Source organism: Phalacrocorax aristotelis, chromosome 21, assembly GCF_949628215.1.
Source record: "Phalacrocorax aristotelis chromosome 21, bGulAri2.1, whole genome shotgun sequence".
In the NCBI taxonomy this organism is placed as follows: domain Eukaryota; kingdom Metazoa; phylum Chordata; class Aves; order Suliformes; family Phalacrocoracidae; genus Phalacrocorax; species Phalacrocorax aristotelis.
This window is the reverse complement of record NC_134296.1, coordinates 1,353,255-1,376,987: the sequence shown is the minus strand read 5'-3', so window position 1 is coordinate 1,376,987 and position 23,733 is coordinate 1,353,255. Positions and strand designations below refer to the sequence as shown.

The 23,733-nt window shown below is 47.0% G+C and overlaps 1 protein-coding gene across 1 annotated transcript in view; it reads right to left on the bottom strand.

The window, feature by feature from the left end:
* KDM5B (lysine demethylase 5B) overlaps window positions 1–8,700 on the bottom strand; it is a 57,241-nt gene extending 48,541 nt beyond the window's left edge. The window contains exon 1 of the mRNA XM_075115988.1: window positions 8,386–8,700. Coding sequence (XP_074972089.1) covers window positions 8,386–8,523 — 138 coding nt within the window. The 5' untranslated portion in view covers window positions 8,524–8,700. The remainder of the gene's footprint in view (window positions 1–8,385) is intronic.
* Between the last annotated feature and the right edge of the window lie 15,033 nt (window positions 8,701–23,733).

Here is a 23,733-nt window from a genome sequence, read left to right as displayed (position 1 = left end):
ACCAGACTGTCATCAGAATTTCAAACTTTTCTATAAACTTTATAGACAAATCTAGCTGTGCAGAAGGCATGCTCTCAGAATCACATTAACATTTCAAGTAGTAATGCAAACTACAAATAGTTTGCATTACTCCTGACAAATAGTCAGGAGAACTATTTCCGTACTATTTCTACGTTCCTCCTTCCAGATTCGTTGTTGCAGCAATGGCAGGCTTCATATAATTTCAGCTGGTAAGCCCTGCACCTCATCCAAACTCACTCTCTAATTAAAATTTAGCCACCACCCCCTCTCCTTGAATTCAAGCGAACAAGAAATTACCACTGTCATGGTAAGCTGTTCTACAAGTTAGTTAGCTTCAGCTTTTCTTTTTCCCTTATCCCCATCTCATTTTTAACCAAATATCTTGTTTGTTTACCGTCCAAGAAGCTACTCATGAATGCTCCCTGGAAGCAATGTTTCAAGATATTTTTCAATAAACAAACATCTTTTTTTCTTCTCTTTACAGGACCAGCTTCCCAGCCCCACAAATAAAGATTTTCCTCAGGCTTTCTTCTGAAACCTCTCCTATTTTTCAACATCTTTTGAAAACTGGAAGCAGCTTTTTAGTTGCGATCTCTCCAATGTCAGACACAAAAAAAAGATGTCACTTTCATTATTTTGCTAGACAGCATCTCATAGTAAGATCCAAAAGAATACCTTAGCAATTCTTGCCAGAGAAACACATATTCATTCAGTTAACTATAGCAATTCACTGCTTCCCAGGATGCCCACCCTGTGAGCGTGACCTACATTCTTTGTTCCCAGATCTATGATCTTGTTTTTGCAAAGGTGTTACGTGATTGCTGCCTCTGAGAGGGAGGGAGCAGACTCGGTGACTCAGGAGGTCCCTTTTAGTCTCAAGGTTTTATGACTACATTAAAAACACACTCAAAAGAATCTTGGATGGCAGAATCTTTGCCAAACTGATATGCACCACCATTTCTCAGCCCAGCAGTCAGTGGGTCATCCACAAAGCTTCCTCCTGAAGAGGAACTAAGCCCTCTCTGACCCTGCTAAAAGGCTAACAGTAACTGGTAACTCCAATCACCATATAACCTAGTTTGTGGTGACACGGTCCTTGCTTGGTCAGTTTGAACGTAGGTGATTTTCCCAAAAACATTTAATTCCTCCTTGCTAAGAAGAGGCCCCCAGTGCAGTAACACACCTTACACCTTCAGTAACGTAAGCTTGGCGGAATATTTCTCATTTGAGACAAAATTGGGCTCTGTTATGTATTGCAGACTAGCAAAGGAGAACACACACAACAAATCCTTCCCACCTGAGAACCACAGCCAAAGATGAGCTTGCAATGGGAGCCACCTCTCTAGATCCCAACGTTTCTGTGCCAGCTCTGAACTTGGAGAGAAATAAAAGCTTAGGTAAACTGGAGATGATTCTCAAGTGTCAGAGCCAGCTGCTCCTTGGGAGCCAAAAGGTAGAGGATGGAAACTATATGTAGTGTTTGAACATCAACACAAGATAGCTAGCGGGGTTTATACACAGTTTCCTAGAACTCCATGGAGGCGACTGCACGCAAGGAACAGATACAGAGGCTCTGGCAGCACCAGGTGAGAATAAGCAACGCACCAGCAGCACTGTGCAAACAGCTGGCGATGCATGGCGCGTTGGGGTCCGTGCACTTGCAGCGCATCAGAGATCACTGATTCACCTCCAAGGCACTGACCTAGACCTTGAAGCAGGGTGCCCATCACTCCTGGGACCAGAGGCTGCTGTCAGCGGCCGAGGGCCCCCGGCCCCAAGAGCTGCTGCCATCTCCGCTCAAGAGCAGTACCGTGGACCTTTGGTCTGACCCCACAGCACATTCCCACAGGACATCCAACTGGTGAGCGGTGCAGACGGCCGTTTCTGGGCTCTCCCATCTCAAGTCTTCAGGCACAGTCTGTGCCCTCTTCAGATCTGTAACCAACAGCTTTCAAACCTGGATTTTCAATCACAATGTAACTTGGATTAAGGCAAGATCTGAATTTAACAGCCATCCCAGCGCAGAAGGGGACCAGCAATGGATGATGCTGCTGGCTCCATCCTTCGGCAGCCGCGGAGCCTCAGCTGGCCAGGGCTCTGCCCCTGCCAGGGGGATTCTCCCGCAGCTTCTGCCACTGCAAGGGCCACGGCCTGCTGTCCCAGCTATGGGCAACACCCTCCACTCGAGCTGCTCAGATCCATTTTCACTTGTAAAGCACCTACTTTCAGTGAAGAGCATTTACTCAGACACGTATAAGGGTCGCAGGCTGTACAATCCCAGTTCTCACTGGCTTTTAAAAACACAGCCTGGTCTCCTGAACACGCACGCAGCACTCCCCAGATCTCACCCAGTAGTTTGGGCTTGAGAGAAAGCACATCCTAAAGGATACGCAGGCATAAGTTAGCTTCATTCACTAGCAGCTTTAGTTTCAATACTGGGAAAGGGAGTTGCGTTTAGTCTGAAACTCTAATTTCAGCTTTTAGCTAACTGACACTGCTTATCTCAAGTTAAGCAAACAAAAAACTATAAGAACTCCCCAAACCTGCTGCTACTATTTCCCCATATAGTGTTCCAGACCAAATTGTTTAATCTCAAATTCTCCATGAGCTGAGCAGAGTGTTTAAAACCCCTCACTGGAAGAGACTGAGTCAAGGAGAGGATATTCTCATCACCCTTTAAGCACACTCCAATGTTTCAGTGGTTCTGAAGAGCAGAAACCATAACCGCTGGTGACCGCAGCAGTGCCACACATGGCAGCTGCCATTAGTAAAATAACAGTCCTTTTTCTCATATTTTCCTGATAACTACAGATCAGAGGAGACCAGTAAATAATCTACTCTGAATTTACCTAATTTCACTGTACAACCCTGTATTGAATACAGCAAATTCTTCATTTAAAGTAAATGTTTCCTCACAAGCTTCGGTGGCTGATATGATTTTCTCCACACAAGAATTGGACAGCATGTGAATAGGAACCTCAGCACTAAAACATCTCTTCTCAAAAAGCCACCCATTCTTGATCCCAAAGTGCCAGAAAGGGGCAAATCCACCCCCCACCCCACCCTCCGTTCTTTCCCTGACAGCCGATCACCTTCACAGGTACAAATGCACACCCTGACATCTAACTCAAGTGAATCTGGCTTATGCTGAACAGGAACCAGCGGCTCCAGCCCTTCTCGTCGCGACTGACAAACGACGCAGTACCTATGATTTTTCTCCCTATGAAGCTCACTTATGTACTGTAATTGAGTTATCTCTCTGTTTTCTTTTTGATAAAAATCAACTGACTGTGTCTCTGTATATTATCAAATCAGAGGGATTTGATAACACCAACTGCTGGGTCAGGCCTAAGTATAACAATTCTCTGCATTAACTCCTGGTTTAGCTGAGGTATGTTTTACAACTCCAGCACCAGGAGATTCCCAGAAGCCTCAACAAAGTCCCTCCAGAAGTGAACTGGTTTTAGTCCATAGTTTAATGAAGGGGTTTTGGTTTGCTTTGTGACTTATTTTCATTTTTATGGAGAAAAAGAAAAGAAGTCAAGCAAGCAGCTGAATGAGCAGCCCGAACAGACACTGTTTAAATCAACATTACTCCTGAAAATACGTCCCCGGAGCAGCGGCTTCAGTTCTTGGAAGCCCTGTGCTTTGGGTTTCACCACTCGAGCTTTGTTAAGGTTAAATTTTTCAAAATTCATTCCTTCACGTGCAGAACTTTCTCGACACTTCTCCATATCCTCTCTAGTTGTCAAATTTTTTAAAACTTCTCAAGCAAGCGCAGTACTCTGAATGCAGTGTTGTCTGCTCTCAAGCTACCACAGAGATAAATTCATGCCATTTTTCACCAAGAACCTCAAGAGCTGCATTCACCGGTTCAGCCAAAGCATCCATTCCTCTATTACACTGGCTTCCACAAGGCTCCACAGTTCTTTTTCTATAATCCTCTCTCCTCTAAGGCTGACCTATGTTCCTTTGTTCCTAAAAGTACAACCTCACATTGAGCCTCACTTAAGCGATTACTGTTTCATAACATCCATCATTTATTAGGCAATCAGGATCCCTCTGTAACAATGAGCTACCCGCCGTAAACCTGTGAGCTACATGGAGTAATTCCTTTTGTTCTTCTAGACTTTCAATGAAAATTAGATACCCTCGGCTTGAGGTTCTGAAAGACCATTAGAAACACATCCTTCATTACAAATTCTCATTAATAGGTCAAATAATTTGTGATTCCTTCAGCGTATCAATTTTGCACAATAACAATTATTACAATTAGAATACTGAAACACACTTGATTAATTTATAGATCTCAGATCACGACAACACAACTGATTTAACCAAATACAGTCTCATAGAAAACAATAAAACTAATTTGGCATGGCCAGTTTTCATACAATCACATTTCATCCTACCACCTTTCGAGTTCCTAGTCAGGACTGTATCAGCCTTTCCTCTACCCTGGAGTGTGATGCAGCAAACAACTTCTGCGCCCATAAGGAATTTAAACCCAGAATGAAGTTAATTCCTCCTGCCCTCTTTAAAATTTCCCAGTATTCCAGGATTCACTGGAAAACATAAGTCAACAGCTTAGAGAACTCCAGTGTCAATTCAAGATTTCACAGACTTTCTAATCTTAAAACACTTAGTTTTATCAGGGCAGACTTAAGGTTACTTGGAGGCCTTAACTGTACTTCTTGATATTCACATTATTTAAAGCAATGAAATTTACCCTGAACTGTCTTAATTTTAATGTTTGGCCATGGGGAAATTATAATGTTTCGAGTATATTGTACAATATTGTGTATTTTGAAACAGTTTACTATGGTAAGTAAGGCTTAAGTAATTGTTATTACCTATTTCTTCATGGCAGTAAAGCGACTACACAATGAAGTGGAAGGAAGAATCCATTCCCAAGAACGACTCGGGGCAGGAATGGTATCAGATGCTCTACGTTTTACCTTTCATTCTTGAGGCTGGACTTCAAATTTATTAGACTGTTTGCTTTCATTAATTACTATTAACTACCTCCTTCAAATAATACTGATGCCATTCTCAAGCAATACTTCATTTCATTCCTCCCCAATAATTTACAGAGCTATCATAAAATCTTCCAGAACATAAGGCCACCACCTGATGTGCCAAGTTTCAGAATAAACCACTGTTCCACATTACAATGTAAAGAAATCATAACTTATGTTTTCAGTTCACAGGAGAAAACCCTAACTACAACACCGCACGCAATGGACTGCAAAGAAGTTTTACACCACCCACTTTTCTGCATCTAGTCCCCTGCGTTCAGTTCAGCAGCAAGGAGCCAAAGCATCTCTAATTTACATAGCACATTAACTACCTGAAGCAACCACCGCTGGTAAAGCCCGGTATCTCACCTGAACACTTTGCTGCCAACGGGACTGTCTACTTACGCTCAAGACTGTTGACAAAAAGCCTTCACTTTGCTCTCCCATGTCATACAAAACAGTGAATGTGGTTATTGTTGCACCCTCTATAAGACAGTCATCGCAGTATCCCAGAACCACCCAAGTAAGAGCAAAACTAAGTCATCAGTGACGACTGGAACAAACTGAACCAGAATGAAGAGAAGAAAGCTTCTTTTGAGCGCTCAACTGGAAACTGCTGTGCAGAAATTATACCTCCCGTTATATTCCTGGCCGTTCTTTCACCCCCTGAACATGCAACAATCACCCCAAAACCACGATCTTCCCCCGGATGTCTACAGTACATCCGACACCTCAATACCCCACTCACAACACAGTTCAGTGTCCTCCAAACCTGCCACACAAGAGAAGCCACCACAGCTGTGGGTTTCTCCAGGCTTCCCTCACGCCCAGCTAATGCTAGCACAAAGGCACCAGAGACCGAGTTGACCCTGGTCCCTCAGAGAGCAGGGAGCTCTCCTCCTCCTGGTCGGGTGCTGAAACATCAAAGCTAGCTTAGGAGTAAGGGCTTCTTCATGAGTCACATTGTGAAGCTACAGCTGGGCACCACCAGTCGCAACATTATTCCATATTGCAGTTCAGACACACAAGCACAAATTCACCCGCTGATAATTACCCAGTAGAGTTTAAGCTAAAGTAATGCAAGCCCAGCAATCAAGTTTTTAATTCCTTTTTCAACGCAGATCCTGACAGTTCACGGTGCTGCCTACCTGCTTACCAGCACGTACCGGACTAAGAACACAGGCAAAAGCTTTGCTTGGATGCATGAAGATTTCAAACCTCGTCTGTCACTAAACAATACATTTGGTCGGAACATATATGATTTTGTGAAAAGGCCGATATAGTTTGTAGCTCACAGCATTATAAACCACTGGATTACACAGAAGAGAACAATAACTGAATATTCATTGCGTCTCCTGTTTTCAGGAGGAAGGCCAGGAACTACGTCAACTTCAAGGCTTTTTCTGGTAGATTTGGAAGGGCTCCCTCTATGCTCTCAGCTGGTGAACGAGCAACTGCACTTGCACAAGTCATCCAAGTAATTATCTGGGTAGATAAGAGCCGTGGTAGCAAAGCTCTCAGGAAGGCCAGGCCCCATGCAAGTATGAGGTGTTCAGCCCTCAGCAGCTCCTACTGTTTTCCTCCTACTTCTAAATACGTTCAGTGAAACGCACGACCACAAATACAGACAGGTATTGGCTCTTTAGTGAGGATGAGAGTGTGCCGAAAATGCACTTGTAATAACTAACTCACTCCTTAGGAGAGCTATTTGTTTATGAGTCTCTAACAGATAGTTTATGAGAAGCCTTTATTAGAGCGTTTGTGTAAAAAGCCCAAGCAGCCAAGAAACATAGATAATGTCTATTCAAAACAAATCACAAATCAGAAGAAAAAACCTTCATAAAAATTCTGTTCTGCTCACAGTTGCTGAAATCCTGTTGACAATATACAGCCTAAGATGATTATTCTACACAAAAATACTACACAAGTTCAACATTGACTATATAATGAAAACCATCTTACCCCCTTGGCTGTGTCACATTTGGCTACACCACGCAACAAGGGGCACTGGCGTATTGTACCTAGATACGCATTCAAGAGCGTTCTTGTCTGCCTTCGTACCACTGCAAACCGGGACTCTTCCTCCACAGGACAGAAACATCTTCCTCTCCGATGAGATTTGCATTATTCAGTCTGCTACAAACATTTCTACCGTCTCAGACAGTAATGTGTCGAGTTACTTCTATTTTAATTCAGAACGAAAAGGATAGGGATGGTTACTAATGGGAGTCCCAGCAATGATCAAAACATGAAACTGAAGAGCATGTGTTTCTGAACATTATTTCTTTGAACTCAAAGTCTCGCTCACAAAACTTAACTCTGCAGAATTGTTTGTCAGCTTCACCTCTTGCTGGGTGAGATTTAAAGCTCTCGGTCCCTGTTTAGCATTCTAGTTGTTGCCGCCACATTCACTACCTCAAGCCAGCCACACCACCCGGGTCCTGCGCCACCCTCCACTTCGAGAGAGAGTGATTCACTTGAAATAAAGACGATTCACGCACGCTTGTTAATTCGGTTTTCACTCCAAGAAGCCCCTCTCCTCACCAGCGCGGCTGTTTATACCTTTAAACAAACTAACAATTATGACTACACAAACTACGGTTCTAAGATTTCTCTACACCATTTCTCAGTAAATCGAGTCGACCAACAAAGGGAAATCAGAATTCACACCCCAATTTTGAGCTCGCTACACCATCACTCGAGATGATGAGGAGGAGGATGAAGGCCTATTACTCTTCCCACTGTGTATTGCATTCTAAAATGGTGGCCATGTCTGCCTGGGATTCGGCTCGCAAAGGCACCAGCCGAACTCGCAGCCGCGGAGTTTGGTGTTGTCCAACTTGGGGAAGGAAGTTACCTGTGCCAGAGCTGCGCCGGGCCCGGGGCAGGCCCGGGGCGGGCGGCGAGAGCCCCCGCCGCCCCCCGCCACCACAATGCCAACATGGAGGGCAACACCCAGCCGCTGCCTCCCGCGGGGCTCGCACGGGGGCCGCCCCCCCCTCCGGCCAGCTCCGAGCGCCGGGGGCCGAGCGGCGGGACGGGGAGCGCGGCGGGGCCGGGAGCGCGGCGGGGCCGGGGCGGCCGCTCCCCCGCTCCGCCTGACTTTCCTACCGGGCAACTCCGGCACTTGGGGAGCGACTTTGCGGGAGGGGACGGGCGCCCCTCCAGCCCCGCGGCCTCGGCCCGGGGGGCTCCAAACTTCAGAGCGGCGGCGGCCCCGCCTGCCCGGGGGTCACCGGCGCGGCCGCCGGCCCGGGGCGGGGGAAAGCGGCGGCCGGCCGCCTGTGCAGGCCGGCCGGGCCGCCACACAAAGGCCGTTCCCCGGCGGCGCCATGCGGGCACTCACCGGCGGCGGCCGCACCTTGCAGATGCCGGTCTGCTCGGCGATGGGCCGGATCTTGTGGATGAAGGCGAAGGGGTCGGCGAACTCCTCCCAGCTGGGCTCGAAGACGGGGCACTCGGGCGGGGGCAGGAACTCGGCCATGGCCCGGCCGGGGGCCGCTCGCCACCGCTCCGCCGCCGCCGCCGCTCCGAACAATCCCGCAACAGCCGCTGGGCCGCCGAGCGCCGCTGGAACGGGACGTGCGCCTCCGCCGGCAGGGGGGGCGGGGGGGTGGGGGCAAGGAGCGAGAGCGCGAGAGAAAAAGAGTCCGCCCCGGCCTGGGCGGGGGGAGGGGGCGGCGGCCGCCCCGCCCTGTCACGCGCCTTTGTGAGGGGGCGCGGGGGCCGGACCCCGCGGAGGGCCCGGTGGCACCGGGAGGGCAGCGCTCCCCGCACCACCCGGCGGCCGCTGGGGGGGGTGGACACGCGCACACACGGGAGCCGCAGCTCGCCCCGGCCAGCGGCCGGCCCCACTCCCAGGGCTCGGCCCCGAGGGGCCAGCAGGGACTGAGGCCCCGCACAGCCACTCGCTAGCGCTGCCCGGGACCTCACCCGGCCCAGCGTCGTCCCCCCTCCCGCGCCCGGCCGCCTTTGTGCGCGGCCCCTCGCCGCTCGCCCCGCGCCCGGCCGCTCCCCCCAGCACCGCTGGTTCGGGGAGGTCCCTCAGCCCCGCGCCCGCTCCCCGGCCGGGCCGTCCCGCCGCGAGGCCGCCCCCTGCGGTCCGGCAGAACACAGTCCCCTCGGCCGCCGCTGCCCGGGCCAGCAGCACATGGGTCGCCGGCTCCGCCGAGCTCTGTTTACATGCGCGGAGGGATCCGCCACAGCTGACAGCCACCGCCGACCGGCGCTTCTTTTTTTAAAGAGCCTCTCCGCACACCGCCATTGGCTGCGCCGCCTTCGCGTCACAGGAGGGGCGGGGCCGCGCGGCTCCGCGCGGACGCATTGTCTGGGCCCGGCCCCGCGCGGCCGCCGCGAGCCCCGCCGGCCCCGGCTCGGCCCCTTTGTTCCGCGGCCGCATTCGCCTGGGGTGGGGGGGTGTGTGTGCCCCTCCGCCTGCCCCGGGGCAGCGCGGGGAGACTCCACACCCCCCCCGCCGTTAACGGGGATAAGGGGCTCCCCTCCGCCCCGGGGAACACGGTGACTGGCCCTCCCCCCCGCCCCGGCCGTTAGCAGCGCTCCCCTCCACCCTGCGGGGCGCACGGTGACGCTGCCCTTCCCCGTTAACCGGGACGAGCTGGGGTCGTGGTGGGGCACGGCGCCCCCATCCCCCCGCGGTGCTCGAGGCGGGGGGAGGGGCGGCCCGCCGCAGCAGCAGGCGCCGCACGTAGCGCACGTGCGTGGCTGGGCGGCCCCGCCCCCCGCCCGGCCACTGCCCACGCGCGGCCCCGCTCCCGCCCCACGCGCGGCCGCCATTAGCCGCACGGCGGGACCCCCGCCCCCCACCCCCCGCTGTGGAGATTGTGAGTGAAAGGAACGACCTTTAGCTGGGCAAAATCACAACTTTCAAGAGGCGTGCACGGCGCTCATGGGGGAATTTTTAATAAAACTTTACTTGCTGACCTAAAATTTGAAGTAAAACTTCAAAGCTGCTCCCTGCTTCTGTAATAAAGGGGTTGAAAACATCAAACCCCAGGACTCAGGAGCCCAGAGGCAGCTGGTGGCTGAAGAGCCCAAGGCCTGGCATGGTTCAAGCAATTGAAATCCCAATTGTCTACAAACACAGCCCAAACACGCCTCAATTCCACATCCTCTGGTTGCTCCCCTACCCCAGACCAACCCCTTCCCACATGGAATGGTTAGAGGCAGGAAGAAGATGCCAGCTACCTGAACTTCTGCTCGATCTTACAATAAATAAAACATACAGACCATTCACTGCCAGCCTTATTCTTCCCTGACTTAAAAATTGAGGGGGAAAAAAATTGGACGCAGGTTTTGTAAAGCACTTTGGTGCATAGAAAGGAAGAGGGAGGGCTGCTGCACTCAGCCATCATCACCAGAGCCAGAACACCAGGGGCCCTCCACCACCCCCAGCCCCAGCACAGCCGCGCTGTGCTGCCAAGGGTGCAGAAAGCGAGGAACCCGCGCCAGGCCGGGCGGCGCGGGCCCCATCGGACACCCCCGGGGCTCGGAGGCCAGCTCGGCCAGGGAAGGTGCCTGGTCTGAGATGGGCACGTGTCCCAGGAGGGCACAGCGCTGGGCGGCAGGAGCTGAGCTCTTCGGAAAGTCTTGCCCTTGCAAGGCCGCACCAACCCCAGCAGTGACACCCCGAGCTGGCTTTAGGGCCACAGCCAGGCCCCAGCTCTCAGAGCCCTGGAGACACCTCAGACTTCCACAAGCTCTGGGAGGAGGCTCCCACCATTTCCTTCACTGAATTTTATCTACAGCTGACAGAAGCCAATGAACCCACTTCCCTGTACAACAGCAGAATCAAGTTTAGACAGAAATCTTAAACCACGTATGTAAAGCCCAACATATCTGTTTTATTTTACACCAAGGAAACCTCCAGTACAAATCACCTATCTCATAGCACAATCTGGAGAGAAAACTAGGCTGCTTCATCACCTTAGAACAGCTGCTCTGCATCACTCCCAAAACTCAAGGGTCTCCAGCACAGATGAGAACACTTTGAGCAACACCACTTTTGTGACTTTGTCTAAGAGTTTCCCCAAGAGTTTCAAGGATGCTTAAACACCGGTGTTTTCCGGTGTACAGCAAATAAAGTCTTTGTTGTAACAACTCTCTGAGGACTTGTTCCGTCAGAGCTGGAAGAACCGTGGTTAGCAGGACCATGTCTGCTGATACAATCTCATACAAAGGCCTCCTACGGGACTCTGACAGAAAACCACTCAAGACACAGGTACTTTACCCTGGAAGTTAGAGGAGAAAAAGCACTTGCTACAAAGGCCTAAAGGTGAGCAGAGCAGGGAGATCAAGAGATGACCCAAGGATAACAGGCCTTGGGGTGCCTTGAAGGGAAGGTGAGGTGGCTCAGGTCTGGATAGGATGGAGATTTAAGGTAAGCAGTAAGCCCCAGAGGGTCTGTACGCCCCATCAGGCATCCTACCTGTCCTCCTACCTTGCTACCTGCTTATGTAAATGTTTCATCACCACAAAGGTGCACTCTTGCACACTGCCTTCTCTTGTGAACCCCTCCTGCTGTGACACTCGCAGAGCATTTAGTGTTTGAGGGATTAGTGTGGCACAGCACTGTCTGGCTTCATCACTGATTCTGTGATGAATTCCCCAAGTATTACACAAGCACAGACTGCAGAAAGGAAAGCAGATTTCCCTCAGTTGGAATGAGAATGCAGGCATTCCTTCATGGTTCAGTTGACTGTCATTAATTAAAGCCTTATTAGATAGGCTCTCTCCAAGCCCGCTACATTGGCTCCCAGTGAGCAGAACGGCCCTGTTTGCTGTGGTTCAGTATGACACCCAGGGGACACGGCAGCTGCTGTCCTGGCAGCGACCTTGCAGAGACATCAAGAAACAAGGGCCCAGGCTGGCCCAAGGTGAGGGCTGTCAAGGCTTCTGGCTGGAGGGGAGCCGAGTACTCTTCACTGGGTCAGGGATTTTTCCTTGCCCTTTCCTCCCTCCTCCCTCAGTTATGCCTGGTTGTGAGCCCTGTGTAGAGGATCCACCCAGAGCCCTTCGCATCTGAGCATCCCGTTATATACTGCCTCAGCACAGCTTGCTTCATGCTCTGTTTGTTTGCAGGAAGGCCCATCAACCTGTAGGGGTATTTAGCTAATTCTGTTCTGTGGGAATGGGAACCATGCTGTGAGCCTTCCTCTTAGTGCGAAGCCTCCCCTTCGCTCTTCTGCACCACCACCCATCATCTGTCTGGAGCACCTCATTCATAAAGCCTGTACTGAATTCCTTGGGTTTAGATATCCAAGTCAGACACTGCAAAAGATCTGTCTTCCCCCTTCTATGTAGCCCATGCTACCCTAGACCACCTCTCCTTTTCAAAGGCTGGGTACCAGGTCAAACAGAGTAATTCCAGTCAAGTCAGCATTAATTCAGACTGATACTCACTTTGAATCACATCCCATCTGTTTCCAGGCACGCACTACAGGGCTGATAATTCCAGTGCTAAGAATGGGCAGTCACAAAGGGGAGCTGCTTGCGAGTCAGGAGAGGGCACCTTCCATCCCAGCAGCCCAGTGTCTGTTCGGTTTAACCCAGTAACACAGCAAGAGCTCTCACTGCAGCCAGGCCTCTGGCATCCACTGAGCACTGGCTGCACTGGCCTGGGACTACAGGAACACCAAGGTGAGCTTTAGGAAAGACCATACCCTGGGCCTCCAAGCAGACAGAAGGTATCTGCACTTTGGACACCAAAAAAAGCTAACTAGACTGCTCCCAGAGGCTCCGCAATTAGCAGTACTTAAAAGTTGCTAATATTACACAGCTTTCACTCCAGAATTACCTATAAAGAAGCTGGAGGAGATCCTGCCCACGAGAGTCTGGGGTTTTAGACTACCATGTCCAGAGACGATCAGCACCTCATATGGTGCGTACAGCCGGTTTTTTAAGTCATAGATAAGTGAAACTCCATTGAAGTCAAAGCACTCGTTTCATCAGCAGAGTCTGGCCTAATTAAAATACTATGTGTTTAGATGATCACAACACAGGGCAGGGAAGGAAATATGCTGAGCCTGTCAGCTCTTTAAGAAAATAGGTTCCTGGGAACAAACAGATTTAGTAAGCAGAATGACAGATCAAATCAAACCAGTTTTCCTGGGCAAACCAGCAGCCTGTACAAACCTGCAAAGCAGTTTGAGTTTCATCATCAAGGCTAGAAAAGGGTTTTATATTTTCCAGAAAGCCATCTGCTCCCAGAGATGCTGATGCATGTCAGTCCTTGGGAAAAAGGACTATTAATGTGGAGCTGCTGCGGCCTCAGGATCCTAGTTGGAAACATGGAGTAGTCTGGATATAACAGACTATGGACATCTTGCAAGCATAGCTTCCAGCTCGTGGACACTCTACTGACTTGCTTTGATGCCAGGTACCCAGACTGCCTCACATCGTGCCCTGCCTGAGCCTCCGCAGATGCATTCATACACGGAGAATTAGGTGCTTTGCTGGCAACATCTACTACAAAAGAAAGTGGTTTCAATACATAGATGCCCTGGTACTTTTTCACCTTTCTTGCAGGGTCTGGGCTCCATGCCACTGTCCTGCTCTGTGCTGGCTGACATGCCTGCTCCATGTCTCTCTGATGCCTTCTACGCTCCGGGGAAGCCAAACAAGCACCACTAGCTCTTAACTCTTCAGGCCGCAGGCTGAAGATGTCAGCTACAGGAAACCATGCAGAGGGGCCACGCTGAAGGGGTAGGCAGGAAATCTGAGCCTCGTTTGTGGGCTAGAACCAAGCTGGCCAAGGACGGAAGTCCCACAGCTGCACACAGCTCCTAGTGGGGACTATGTCAATAGACAGGTAAAAACAGCTGGTTAGCATGTGGAGTGCGAAAATGCTTCTGTTCAACTATGGGAAGTACTCTGCACTTGTGCAACTGCCTTCAGCATTACTTATTAAATTCTTTAAGTCTCATACCCTATCATTAGCTACTAAAAAGGCTGAATAAAGTCTTACTCCAAAGCCTTGGCCAGACTGCCATAAGGACAAGGATAAGCACATCACAACCATAGGAAGCACTGGAAGGGCAGAGCTGAGGTGCTGTTTCACATGCCTCACTTTGCTCTCAGGCAGCTGCTGACTCATGCTCAACTAATTAGGGTTGTACCTTCTTGCTCTTCAGCATGCTAATCACAAACAGCAGAGTGGGACACAATCTGCTTCCAGGCAGGACACGCAGAGGGTGGGATTCTTCCGGTTAAGCATGGAGGCTTACAGGGGACCAGTCATCAATGGAGCACTTAGACAGCTGGCAAGGGTCAGACTTTAAGGTTCATTACCTGAAACCAGGTGTCTAAAATAAGTCAGAGTAACCTCACTGTAAAATCCTCTTACTTCTCTGCATTGACTGTACAGGGAGCCTTGGGTGACTAGTTCAGCTCCGGATGCAGATGCTTGGGAAAGTGAACCCCACTATGAAGCCCTGGCAGCACATCAGAGCAGCGTGGAAAATACAACTTGCCATGATGCTTAAAACCACAAAGGATATCTGTTTTTCTTAGAAAAAACTTATTTCAGAAATGAAGACGCAGCTTCTCCGCCCCTACCCCTTGGCTGCAGTGAAACAGAAAGTACAATCACAACTGTTCCCCCAAAAGTATCTGAACTCATCTGCGGTTTCTGCACAGGGTGAGTGAAAGCAGCACTAAAAAAAAGAAAAAACAGAACACAAACCCAGAGAAGACTGTACCTTCTGCCAGCCTTGCAAAGCCCACAATTGCAAAGTGGTGACGCGTCACGCTGCCACAGACAAACCCACTGCCCTCCTCTCCACAACTCAGTGACACTACGCAGGCCCAGGCAGGGAGGGAAGCTGGTTTTGCAGAAAGTGTTTAATTAACAAATCTTGTTCCTAGTCAAGCTTCCCGCCTCTGCTACAGCTAAAATCCCCCATGATTACCCAAACCTATTCTCCAGGGTTCACTTACTTTTAGACACATAAAAGGTAACATTAAAGAAGCAATAAGGAGGCATAATCAGTTTGTTCAATAGCATAGGATTCAGGGGATCCTTGTGCCTGGGTAACCTACAGCTGCATTCAAGATGGATTTACATGCCTAGTTCAAATACACAGATACTACCCAAACCCCCAACACCACCCCTGCCTCCCCCAACAAACTACTGTCCAGGGTTCAAACAGCAAGTATGCAAAAAGTCATTAAGCCCTCATGGGTCACTTAAAATACACTGAAAATTTACAGTTCAAGACTGAACAGGAGTCAGAACATATGAAAAAGTTTGGTTTTTAAGCCACTATCATTCACTGATGAAAAACTGCTTTTAGAAGGGATTGAAACATGCAGAAATAGTTGCACATTACTCAGAATGGAGAATGCTTAAGCTACATGAATTAAGGCAGAAGAAGATATTTCAGATAAAACTGGTGACAAAGGTAGCAATGTTAGCAAAGCAAAGGTGGTAAGAAACCACATGAATCATACAAGACAGACTGATACAGGATCTGGTAGATGGCACACAGGTTTATAACCAGCTGGGGAGCCAGAAGGCATTCAAAGGGGAAAGGATGTGACTAAACAACCTGGCAAGGGAAAGAACTCAGGAGCTCTACAGTCAATAAACTACCAAAATAAGCAGATATCAGGCCCTCAGAATGCACCGAGTTCTGAGGTGTTTTTGCAAAGGAAGCCTGGCTTATTGTGATCATATCTGGAACAACACACATCTGATGAAGTAAAAATTTCAAAATACCCAACAGAATTTAGAGCATCTTTCACAAGTACAAGACTGAAAAAGAAAAGCTTTCTAGTGACCTCAAGTCCAACAGTAAGGATTGCTCTTGATCTGCCAGCACCTACAATTATATATAAAAAAAAAGAGGTCTATCAGCACACAGGTGCTTTAGAGAAGTGTCCGCAATAAACAGGAGTATTTAACATGTTTAATCAAAAGCAAACAAGGCCTAAATCAATATGGAGCCAAGCTGCCCCACTCAGCCTCATCAGGCAAATCTAACACATGCAGACACTTACTAGACATTAGAATACTTGTAGGCAGTGAAGATAATGAAGCCAGCACACATATGCTGTAATAGACAAAGCTGGAACTTGAACACACTGTTGGTATCTGCAACAGCAGTGAACAAGTAAAGAAACAGACACAGAATCTGAAAACACAGAGAGGAAGATAAACACTAAACACACAGCAAAAAGTAAAACAAGAAACAGAAGAGTACTTTGCACAGAACTGCCAGTAACTGTTGCCTGAATTATGAGGGAAGTCAGAGAAAAGGAAACCCTCTGTTTCTGGGTGCCATATGTGCTTACTGCAAGACATTAACACCATTTTCAAAAGCATTTGTGGACAATGGCAGAAACAGTTCTAAAATGTACTCTGAGACGTGACTGGGACACTTCCACGCATACATGCACATGTTATTGCCTTCCACATAAATACTCCATATAAGTTGAAGAACAAAGGCAGAAATCATTTTGCCCCAGCCAGCAGAGAACAGTCAAGCCTGTGGTTCAACGGCATCTGTAGCTGACCCATGGTACCCCACACTTCCCCGAACCCCACTCCAGCACCCTGCTGATCCTACATGAGCGATCTTAGTTCATGACAGCAAAAGAAAACTATGCCCTCTTCCCCCCAAAAGGGATACGTTTTCTTGCCAATTTAACACACAACTCTGTGCCAGAGGCAGCGCAAGGGTGAAAACATGATCGCTCGGGTGAGAAGAGGGAGGACTGGGATTGCAATAGCCAGCAGTTAAGCTGGTTTAACAGCAGCTACAGACATAAAACTGAAAGTAACTCTGCATGGGACACAGCTTTGACAACTTGTGCAGAATTGCGCAAGATCAACTCCAGAACTGCTGGAAAACAATGCTGGGCTCAAAATGGTACATCAGCATCTCTGAAACAATGCATGCCAGCAGCATTCACTCAAGGCGGGTTCTACAAACTGGATTTTGAAATAACTGAAAAGCCACAAAGATCTCTACTCTTGGTATAACCAACTGAAAAGTAGCTTTTTCAAGTGGTAATGATGTAAGACTATGAAATGCATTTGACAGTTGTAGCCACAGAGCTCTAACAAAAGAAAGAGTAACACAAAGATGCTTCAGGTTTTGGCAGCCTACTCGGAGAACACTGCTTGGAATTCACCCCTACTTTGAAGTACTGCAACAAGCCACTCACAGCTGCCTTTCCTCTGAAAAAGGAACTGACAGCCAGCAATCTCAGAGAGGTTGTTGTCTTAGAGAAATTCACAGAAATGACAGATTAAAAGCACAGGGTAAGAACAAGTTCTTACAAAGTTTGAGCCATTTCAGACAGAGGAATTTGTCCCAGTTCAAGTCTCTAGAAGTTAAGTGCATAGTGCTGGACTTAACCCCTTAGGCCTTCAACAGGTACTTAGGAAATTCACTTAATTCTGATTTTACCATCTAGACCAAATAGAAAAAGCCTTGTTCCTGTTATCTTTTTTTCCCCTAATCCCCATGATATTGCAGAAGAACCCTAGTGTACCTAGCTCAGAGTATAGATAACTTACTTTCAAGTATAATGTTTGGAGAAACAAATCTTACCCACCGCACATAAGGCAGAGTTTGGGAGAGTTATGAACTGCCTACGTACCTCCTTCACTGATCCCTGTTCAATGAGTGGCCTGAGTAGCAAAGCCAACTAAGTAGCAGTATGCAAATAAGAGACCAGGAATAGCATTTCACCATTTCAATCCTAAAATACTAGAGATAAAAGAACTGCAGCTCTTTAGGAAGGGCTGTAAACAGGCCCTCACCACAGTGCAGGAGCAGTTAAACATCACCCATCACCTCCAAAAGGTAACAAAGCTGAAGTGGGAGAAATGCCTAACCAGTATTAATGCAGCACATTTGGGACAGCCTTTCTGGAGCTCTTGATTGTATCCATATGGACAGAAACTCAAGCCTGAAAAAAATTTAAGACAACTTTACAACTTCTCCATGACCATCTGATCTCCAGTCCTAAGCTTACAAAGTGAATTTAAATATTCCTGCCTATGATCAGACCTCCCTTCACACTTTTTGAAACCCACAACAGAAGCCTTAAACCCTTGTCCTTCCCCCAGCCTCAAAACCCACTCAGTTTTGTAGCTGATATAACACAATAACTGTTGCACATATTGGGCCAAAACTGAGAGACCACTCGCATAAACACTTCCTGGTATCACAGAGGAAGCCTGGGGTAGACCTTAAAGCAGAACTGAACTCATCTAGTGGGTTGGGCTACTTCATTCTAAAGGGACTAAGATGCACTTCCTCTCTTTCTCAGGAAGAGTAATTCACTTAAGACTTCCTAAGTCTTCCTGCATTTCTAATGATCTATGTTAAATGCTGGAAAAAAAGTATTTCATAAATGTTTCTGGAATGCTTTCTAGACCCTCACACTTAGTATTCACAGCTCTTTTCTAGTAAGCATTTGAAAAGAATTTAACTTTTTGTGCCTAAGTACTCCAAGCTCTTGATGCAGACCTGGGAAACCAGAACAATGCTGCAGAGAAACTGTGAAACATGCTCCTGAAAAATGACTGGAAGTTTTACAAATCACTGAGGAAACAGGACAGGAACAAAGAATATCTTTAAACAAGTTACCATTTTTTATATCGCCTGAAACTGGCCACAGACAGTAGGGCCTCCGGAAAGCCAATGGGCAGGCACATGGATCAGAAAGATGAAGAGACTGGGTTTTAACTGACTCAGTTCACTGAAAAGCTCCACAGAAGGCACCACACCTCTGTGACTTACCCTTTTTTCTTTTTTTTAATTTAGTCTGGTATTTCTCAGCCTTTTGTCAGCCAGCACCTACAATACCTTCAGAGCAATCTAATTTCTCCCACACTCTCATTCCTTCTCTCCTTAACAGCCGATTGAGGCCACAAACCTTTAGTCCTCTTGCCCAACTTTTAGAAGAAATCTGTAGATCAAAGTCTTTGCACAGTCTGGAAGTCACAAGGTCCTCCCTCCGGTTCAGACCAAGATAGGACAGGATTAATTATTACCACCTTGCCAATACACATAGAAAATCCCTACAGCACTTCCAGCGGAGTTCTGCGTTATGGAGAATTGTTCTTCAGCTCTTCACTGCCAAATTTGTTAACAGGGACTGGGCTTGTATTCAGAATTCCAATAAAAAACATCTTTTATTTTGAAGTAATTCCTTATAAACACAACATAGGACCTGGTGAGATCAGGAGTCACCTAATCCAGTAACTTATTCATGACAGGAGCCTCAGTTACACTTCCTCTGTACTCTCCCAACCTCTGGTAATTCTCAGTTCCTATGTAAGGTACAGTAGCTCTGCATTTAGTGCCCTAGCTGATTTTTCCTCCTGAACTTCTAAGGCTTGTAAAATTCAAAGTTACAAATGCATTGACTGAAAAAAATCTGCAAAATAATTTGAATCTTAGGTTGTTACGATACTTCAGCAAGGAAAGTGAAAAGACCATCCCATTACACTAAAATAGCTCTGTGTTATAAATGGTGACAACTGCAGTTTTGCTTTGAGAAGCATCTCCTACAGAAAAGAAAACATGACCTTGTGCAAAGGCAAAGAAAGTTTTATTTGGCAGAAATACAGGCATTTAAAAACATCAGAAGAGAAAGGCACGGGGTAGCACATTAGCCACATTGTATTTCAGATGTCCAGATCGCCGCTGTTAACGTGTTCACGCAGATTTGACTGAAAAGCAGAGTCAAGCACGGAGTGACATCTTCCTCGTCTTAGGGAGTGAAGGCAGTATGTCACCAGGAGGCCTAACAAGGCTGAAGGCTCGGGACAAGGCAATCAAAAGCTACGTGGCACATTTACAGCAGCATATTAACACAGGAAAGAATTGACACTGCTATTCCCTTGGCCTTTTTACTAATTTCTCAAAATTTTCTCAAGAAAACACTCTGAACTGCCCATGAGACATCACTCTGACTCCTCACTATTACCTTCCACCCTTTTCCATGGTGTAAAGCCAGAGAATCTTTAATACCAAGTCATATTATCCTTTTTTATCACACAATGCTTTGGATTTTCCTAACACACTGTCAAGAGCAGTATAATTTGCAATCTTACCTTTCCTTTTTCCACCAGAATAATGGAGTCACCCTATTGTTTCTTTACTTACTCACTTTCAATTAAAATCTCACAAATTCTAACTCCAAAGAGCTAGGCTCTTCTAAACGAGTTCATGCTTTCAGCAACAGGCTGCTGGGGTGAATGTTATCTGACATGGTTCGAAGTACCTGAGGCCCAAAAGCCCTTTCTGAATTTTATTTGAGAAAAATTTGCTCTGTAGGAAGGTGGCAGCAGCGTGTGCAGTTGTGTGCTAGATACCTGAACTGTCTGTAAAGCTGAACCAGAGATTTTTATCATACAATTACACTGTGGTGTGCTTACTATAGAAATTAGAAATGTACATAATTATATATATAATATAGACATTAACACACTAAAAAGTATTCATATTGCTTATTCAGAAGGCAGAGTGGGCGGAAATCAAATTCTGCTGCACTGCATTCCCCTGGAATAGCACCAGAACCATCTTAGAACAGATCTTAGAGATAAGACCAGCAATTAACAACAAAGTTCATAGCAATCCACCATGGGCTCCAGCTCACTTCCTCCTCCTCCTCCTCCTCCACTTAATGAGTCACAGAAATTACTCTGTATCAGGTGATAGCTATTAATTGCCAATCTCAATACTGGAGAAAGCTGTGTCACCACACAGGTAAAGATATATTTAGTTACCACTAGATAATGCCTGTGCTTCTGCCAGTGCAAATAGGCACATGACTTCTCAAAGCAGAAGTATGGGAATTTCTTACCGAAGAAAACACACATTTGAAGTTCAGAATTAAAGAAAGGCTTTCAACAGACTGCAAAGAAAGCATTTTCTCTTAAGTGACAGCTAATCTTAACCTCTGCAAGTTTCAAGTATTCATTCACTCTTATATTTTAATTCAGTAGAGGATCTCATCTACATTTCCGGAAACAGATGAACCACCCATTTGTTAATTCAACCATACAGCCAGCAATTATAAGATGTTTAAGGATTTCTGCAGCTACCTGGAGCAAGAGCAGTTTCAGCAGGATTTTCCTGCTGTAATTATCTTGGCTTCTTATCTGAGAAAAACACTGCCTTATCTTAGCTCACTATGCAGATGCCTACACTGAGAGCTAACTGCCCACTAGCAACTGCAAGTATTTCATAATACTCATATAAAGAGAATTAGAGTATGATGTATTTTCAGCATCAGTTCGATGGGCTAACAAGTGACATAACATCTCTTGTCAAGCCTTCCACCAGTGGATGCTTGTCATGTTTCAGCTTACCATCTTTTCAGAGTAGCATTACATGTTGTTTTTAAAAATGAAAAGCATAATGCATTGCAAATCTAAAGTCTACATTGAACAATATTCCCTAGTCAGGCCAGGTTTTTCAAAGAGTTCAGCATTCAATATGCACAAGCCTTTTACAAGGATGCGAGTGCTGTGTCCTGCACAGACCCATTGTTGTACACGCCCAGATAAAACGTTCTGACACACTGCAAACCAACTCCCATCGCATAAGCAGTGTTCTAAATCAGGGTAATCCACACGTACAGTAAAAAAAACAGGCAGTATCAGCTGGAACCAGAGCATGCCAGCCTCAAATGAAGAGATGAAGAATCTCAGATAGAAGAGCCAAATCATTGCTAAAAGTCCACACTGAAGGCCAGTTCAGAAATCTACTCCCACACAACCCCAATACACTTTTAAAGAAAATTATGGTGCCGGCACTCGTGGCTACACAGCTTTCTTCATGATCTCTTAGTAGTACAAGATTTCACAGCAAAGATCTAGACACCTGCAAGGCATGAAACAGTCCTTTGCATATTCCTCTTGCAGGCACTGCCATTACACTAAAAATCTGAATGCAGGCACTGAAATGAAGCCGATCTGACTTGTAATGAATGGGACTGTCTCTGGTTATGCCTAGCACATTTGCTTAATCATCCAGTGAGAAGAAAAATAAGTTAGCGAACAGGACTTGAAATTCTCTACACTTATGTCTACCCTGGAACATAAAAACACAAGCAAAAGCAAATGAGGAGCTCACTGAAACTTCAGACATGCTCAGCTACTCTGAATGGCAGGAGGCATGATTTACACAGCACCTGTATATTCTGCACAAGACCACAGCTGACAAGACACTCTGAGGTGCTCATCTAGCTTATAAAGCCTGAAGAGTGTTCTCCCCATCTATATAAAATTGGTAACTTCCATCTCCAATAAGTTTGATTAATTTCAAACCAGACTGAATCAACACAATGGCTGCAAGAACACTAACACAGTATTTCAGGACAACAGGTTTTCAGCGTTAGCAAATTACTGGTCAGCCCTTGCAGACCAGGCTATTCTGTTAGGCCTTTAACAGCACCAGCCCATCCCATCTAGCAGAATAAGCACACCAAAGTCACAGTTGAAACTGAGGTTATGGAAAGATTCCCATTTCATGAGCTGATGTCAAATACTCCAGCCTCACCCAAGGACTGCAGGTTTCCCATACAGAAGGACGTTAAGGCACTTTTCATACCCCAGCTCAGACTCCTGCTAAGCAGGTATGTGCATCTTCAACTAACACAGGCTTCAAGGCTTGGCCTGAATCACACTCTGCTATTAAATCAGAAGGAATATAAATAAGGTCGAAATAAGGCAAGAAGGAATTCTCCAGCTTAAATCTAGTCTTGAAGTCAGACTTTGGTATCCTATAATCACACTCAGTATTCAGTCACCATCTTAACTTATTTACTTATTCCACCTTTGCTACTCCATGGGAGAGATTCCTCAGAGTCACCCAGCTCCAAGACAGTCAGAAATAGTCATTTGTCGATCACAGTCCTGTGTCCCCAAGGCCCCACTCAGACCATGTAGGAGAAGGTTTCAGGCAGAGGCTGTCCACATCTGAAGATAAGCTCATTAGCCAAATGCTCCCGTTAATTCAGCTTACATGGAAGGCAGGAGGAGGATGATAGTTTGGGATATCTGAACCCATGGACTAATGACTTCTGCAAAAGTACTCCTCCTAGGGAAAACTAGTGTTTAACCCTGGCCAGCTAAGGTAGAGATTTTGCTCCAGACAGCTCCATGCAAAAGGCTGACTCCACAGAAAGCTGGCCAGGGACTGCAGGTCCTTTTGTGGGAGGGCAAAGCAACATCAGGGCAACGACCACACAGGTTCTAACAGAAGCGGCAGGTTCCTCATGCTCCAGCACACCCATTCGGGACATCTCCTCCCCTTCCAGGTTACAGCATCCCTAAGTTACTGGCCCATGCTAAGTCTAAGTAGAGGGGAAAACTAACTCAAATAGCCTTTGGTTTTAGAGGTGTTGCATCTTTTCATGAGATTAGTACAAGTTTAGTTTGTGGTGCCTCTTGTGACACCAGCTTTAGAGCCTTGAAAAAAATGTAGCTAACTAATCTTCCAGCAAAAGCTCAAGCACATTCTAGTCTTGTATTCTGGGGGAAAAATATGAACTATTAGCTCTTCAAATAGCAGTGCCTTAAGGACAAGAACTCACCTAGCTATAAGCATGATTATATTATTCAGCTGTCTTTCTCAGACAAATTCTGTCTCCTGGACTGACTACTTGCATACAGTTAATGAAAGTACATAGTGTTTGGACACTACCAAAT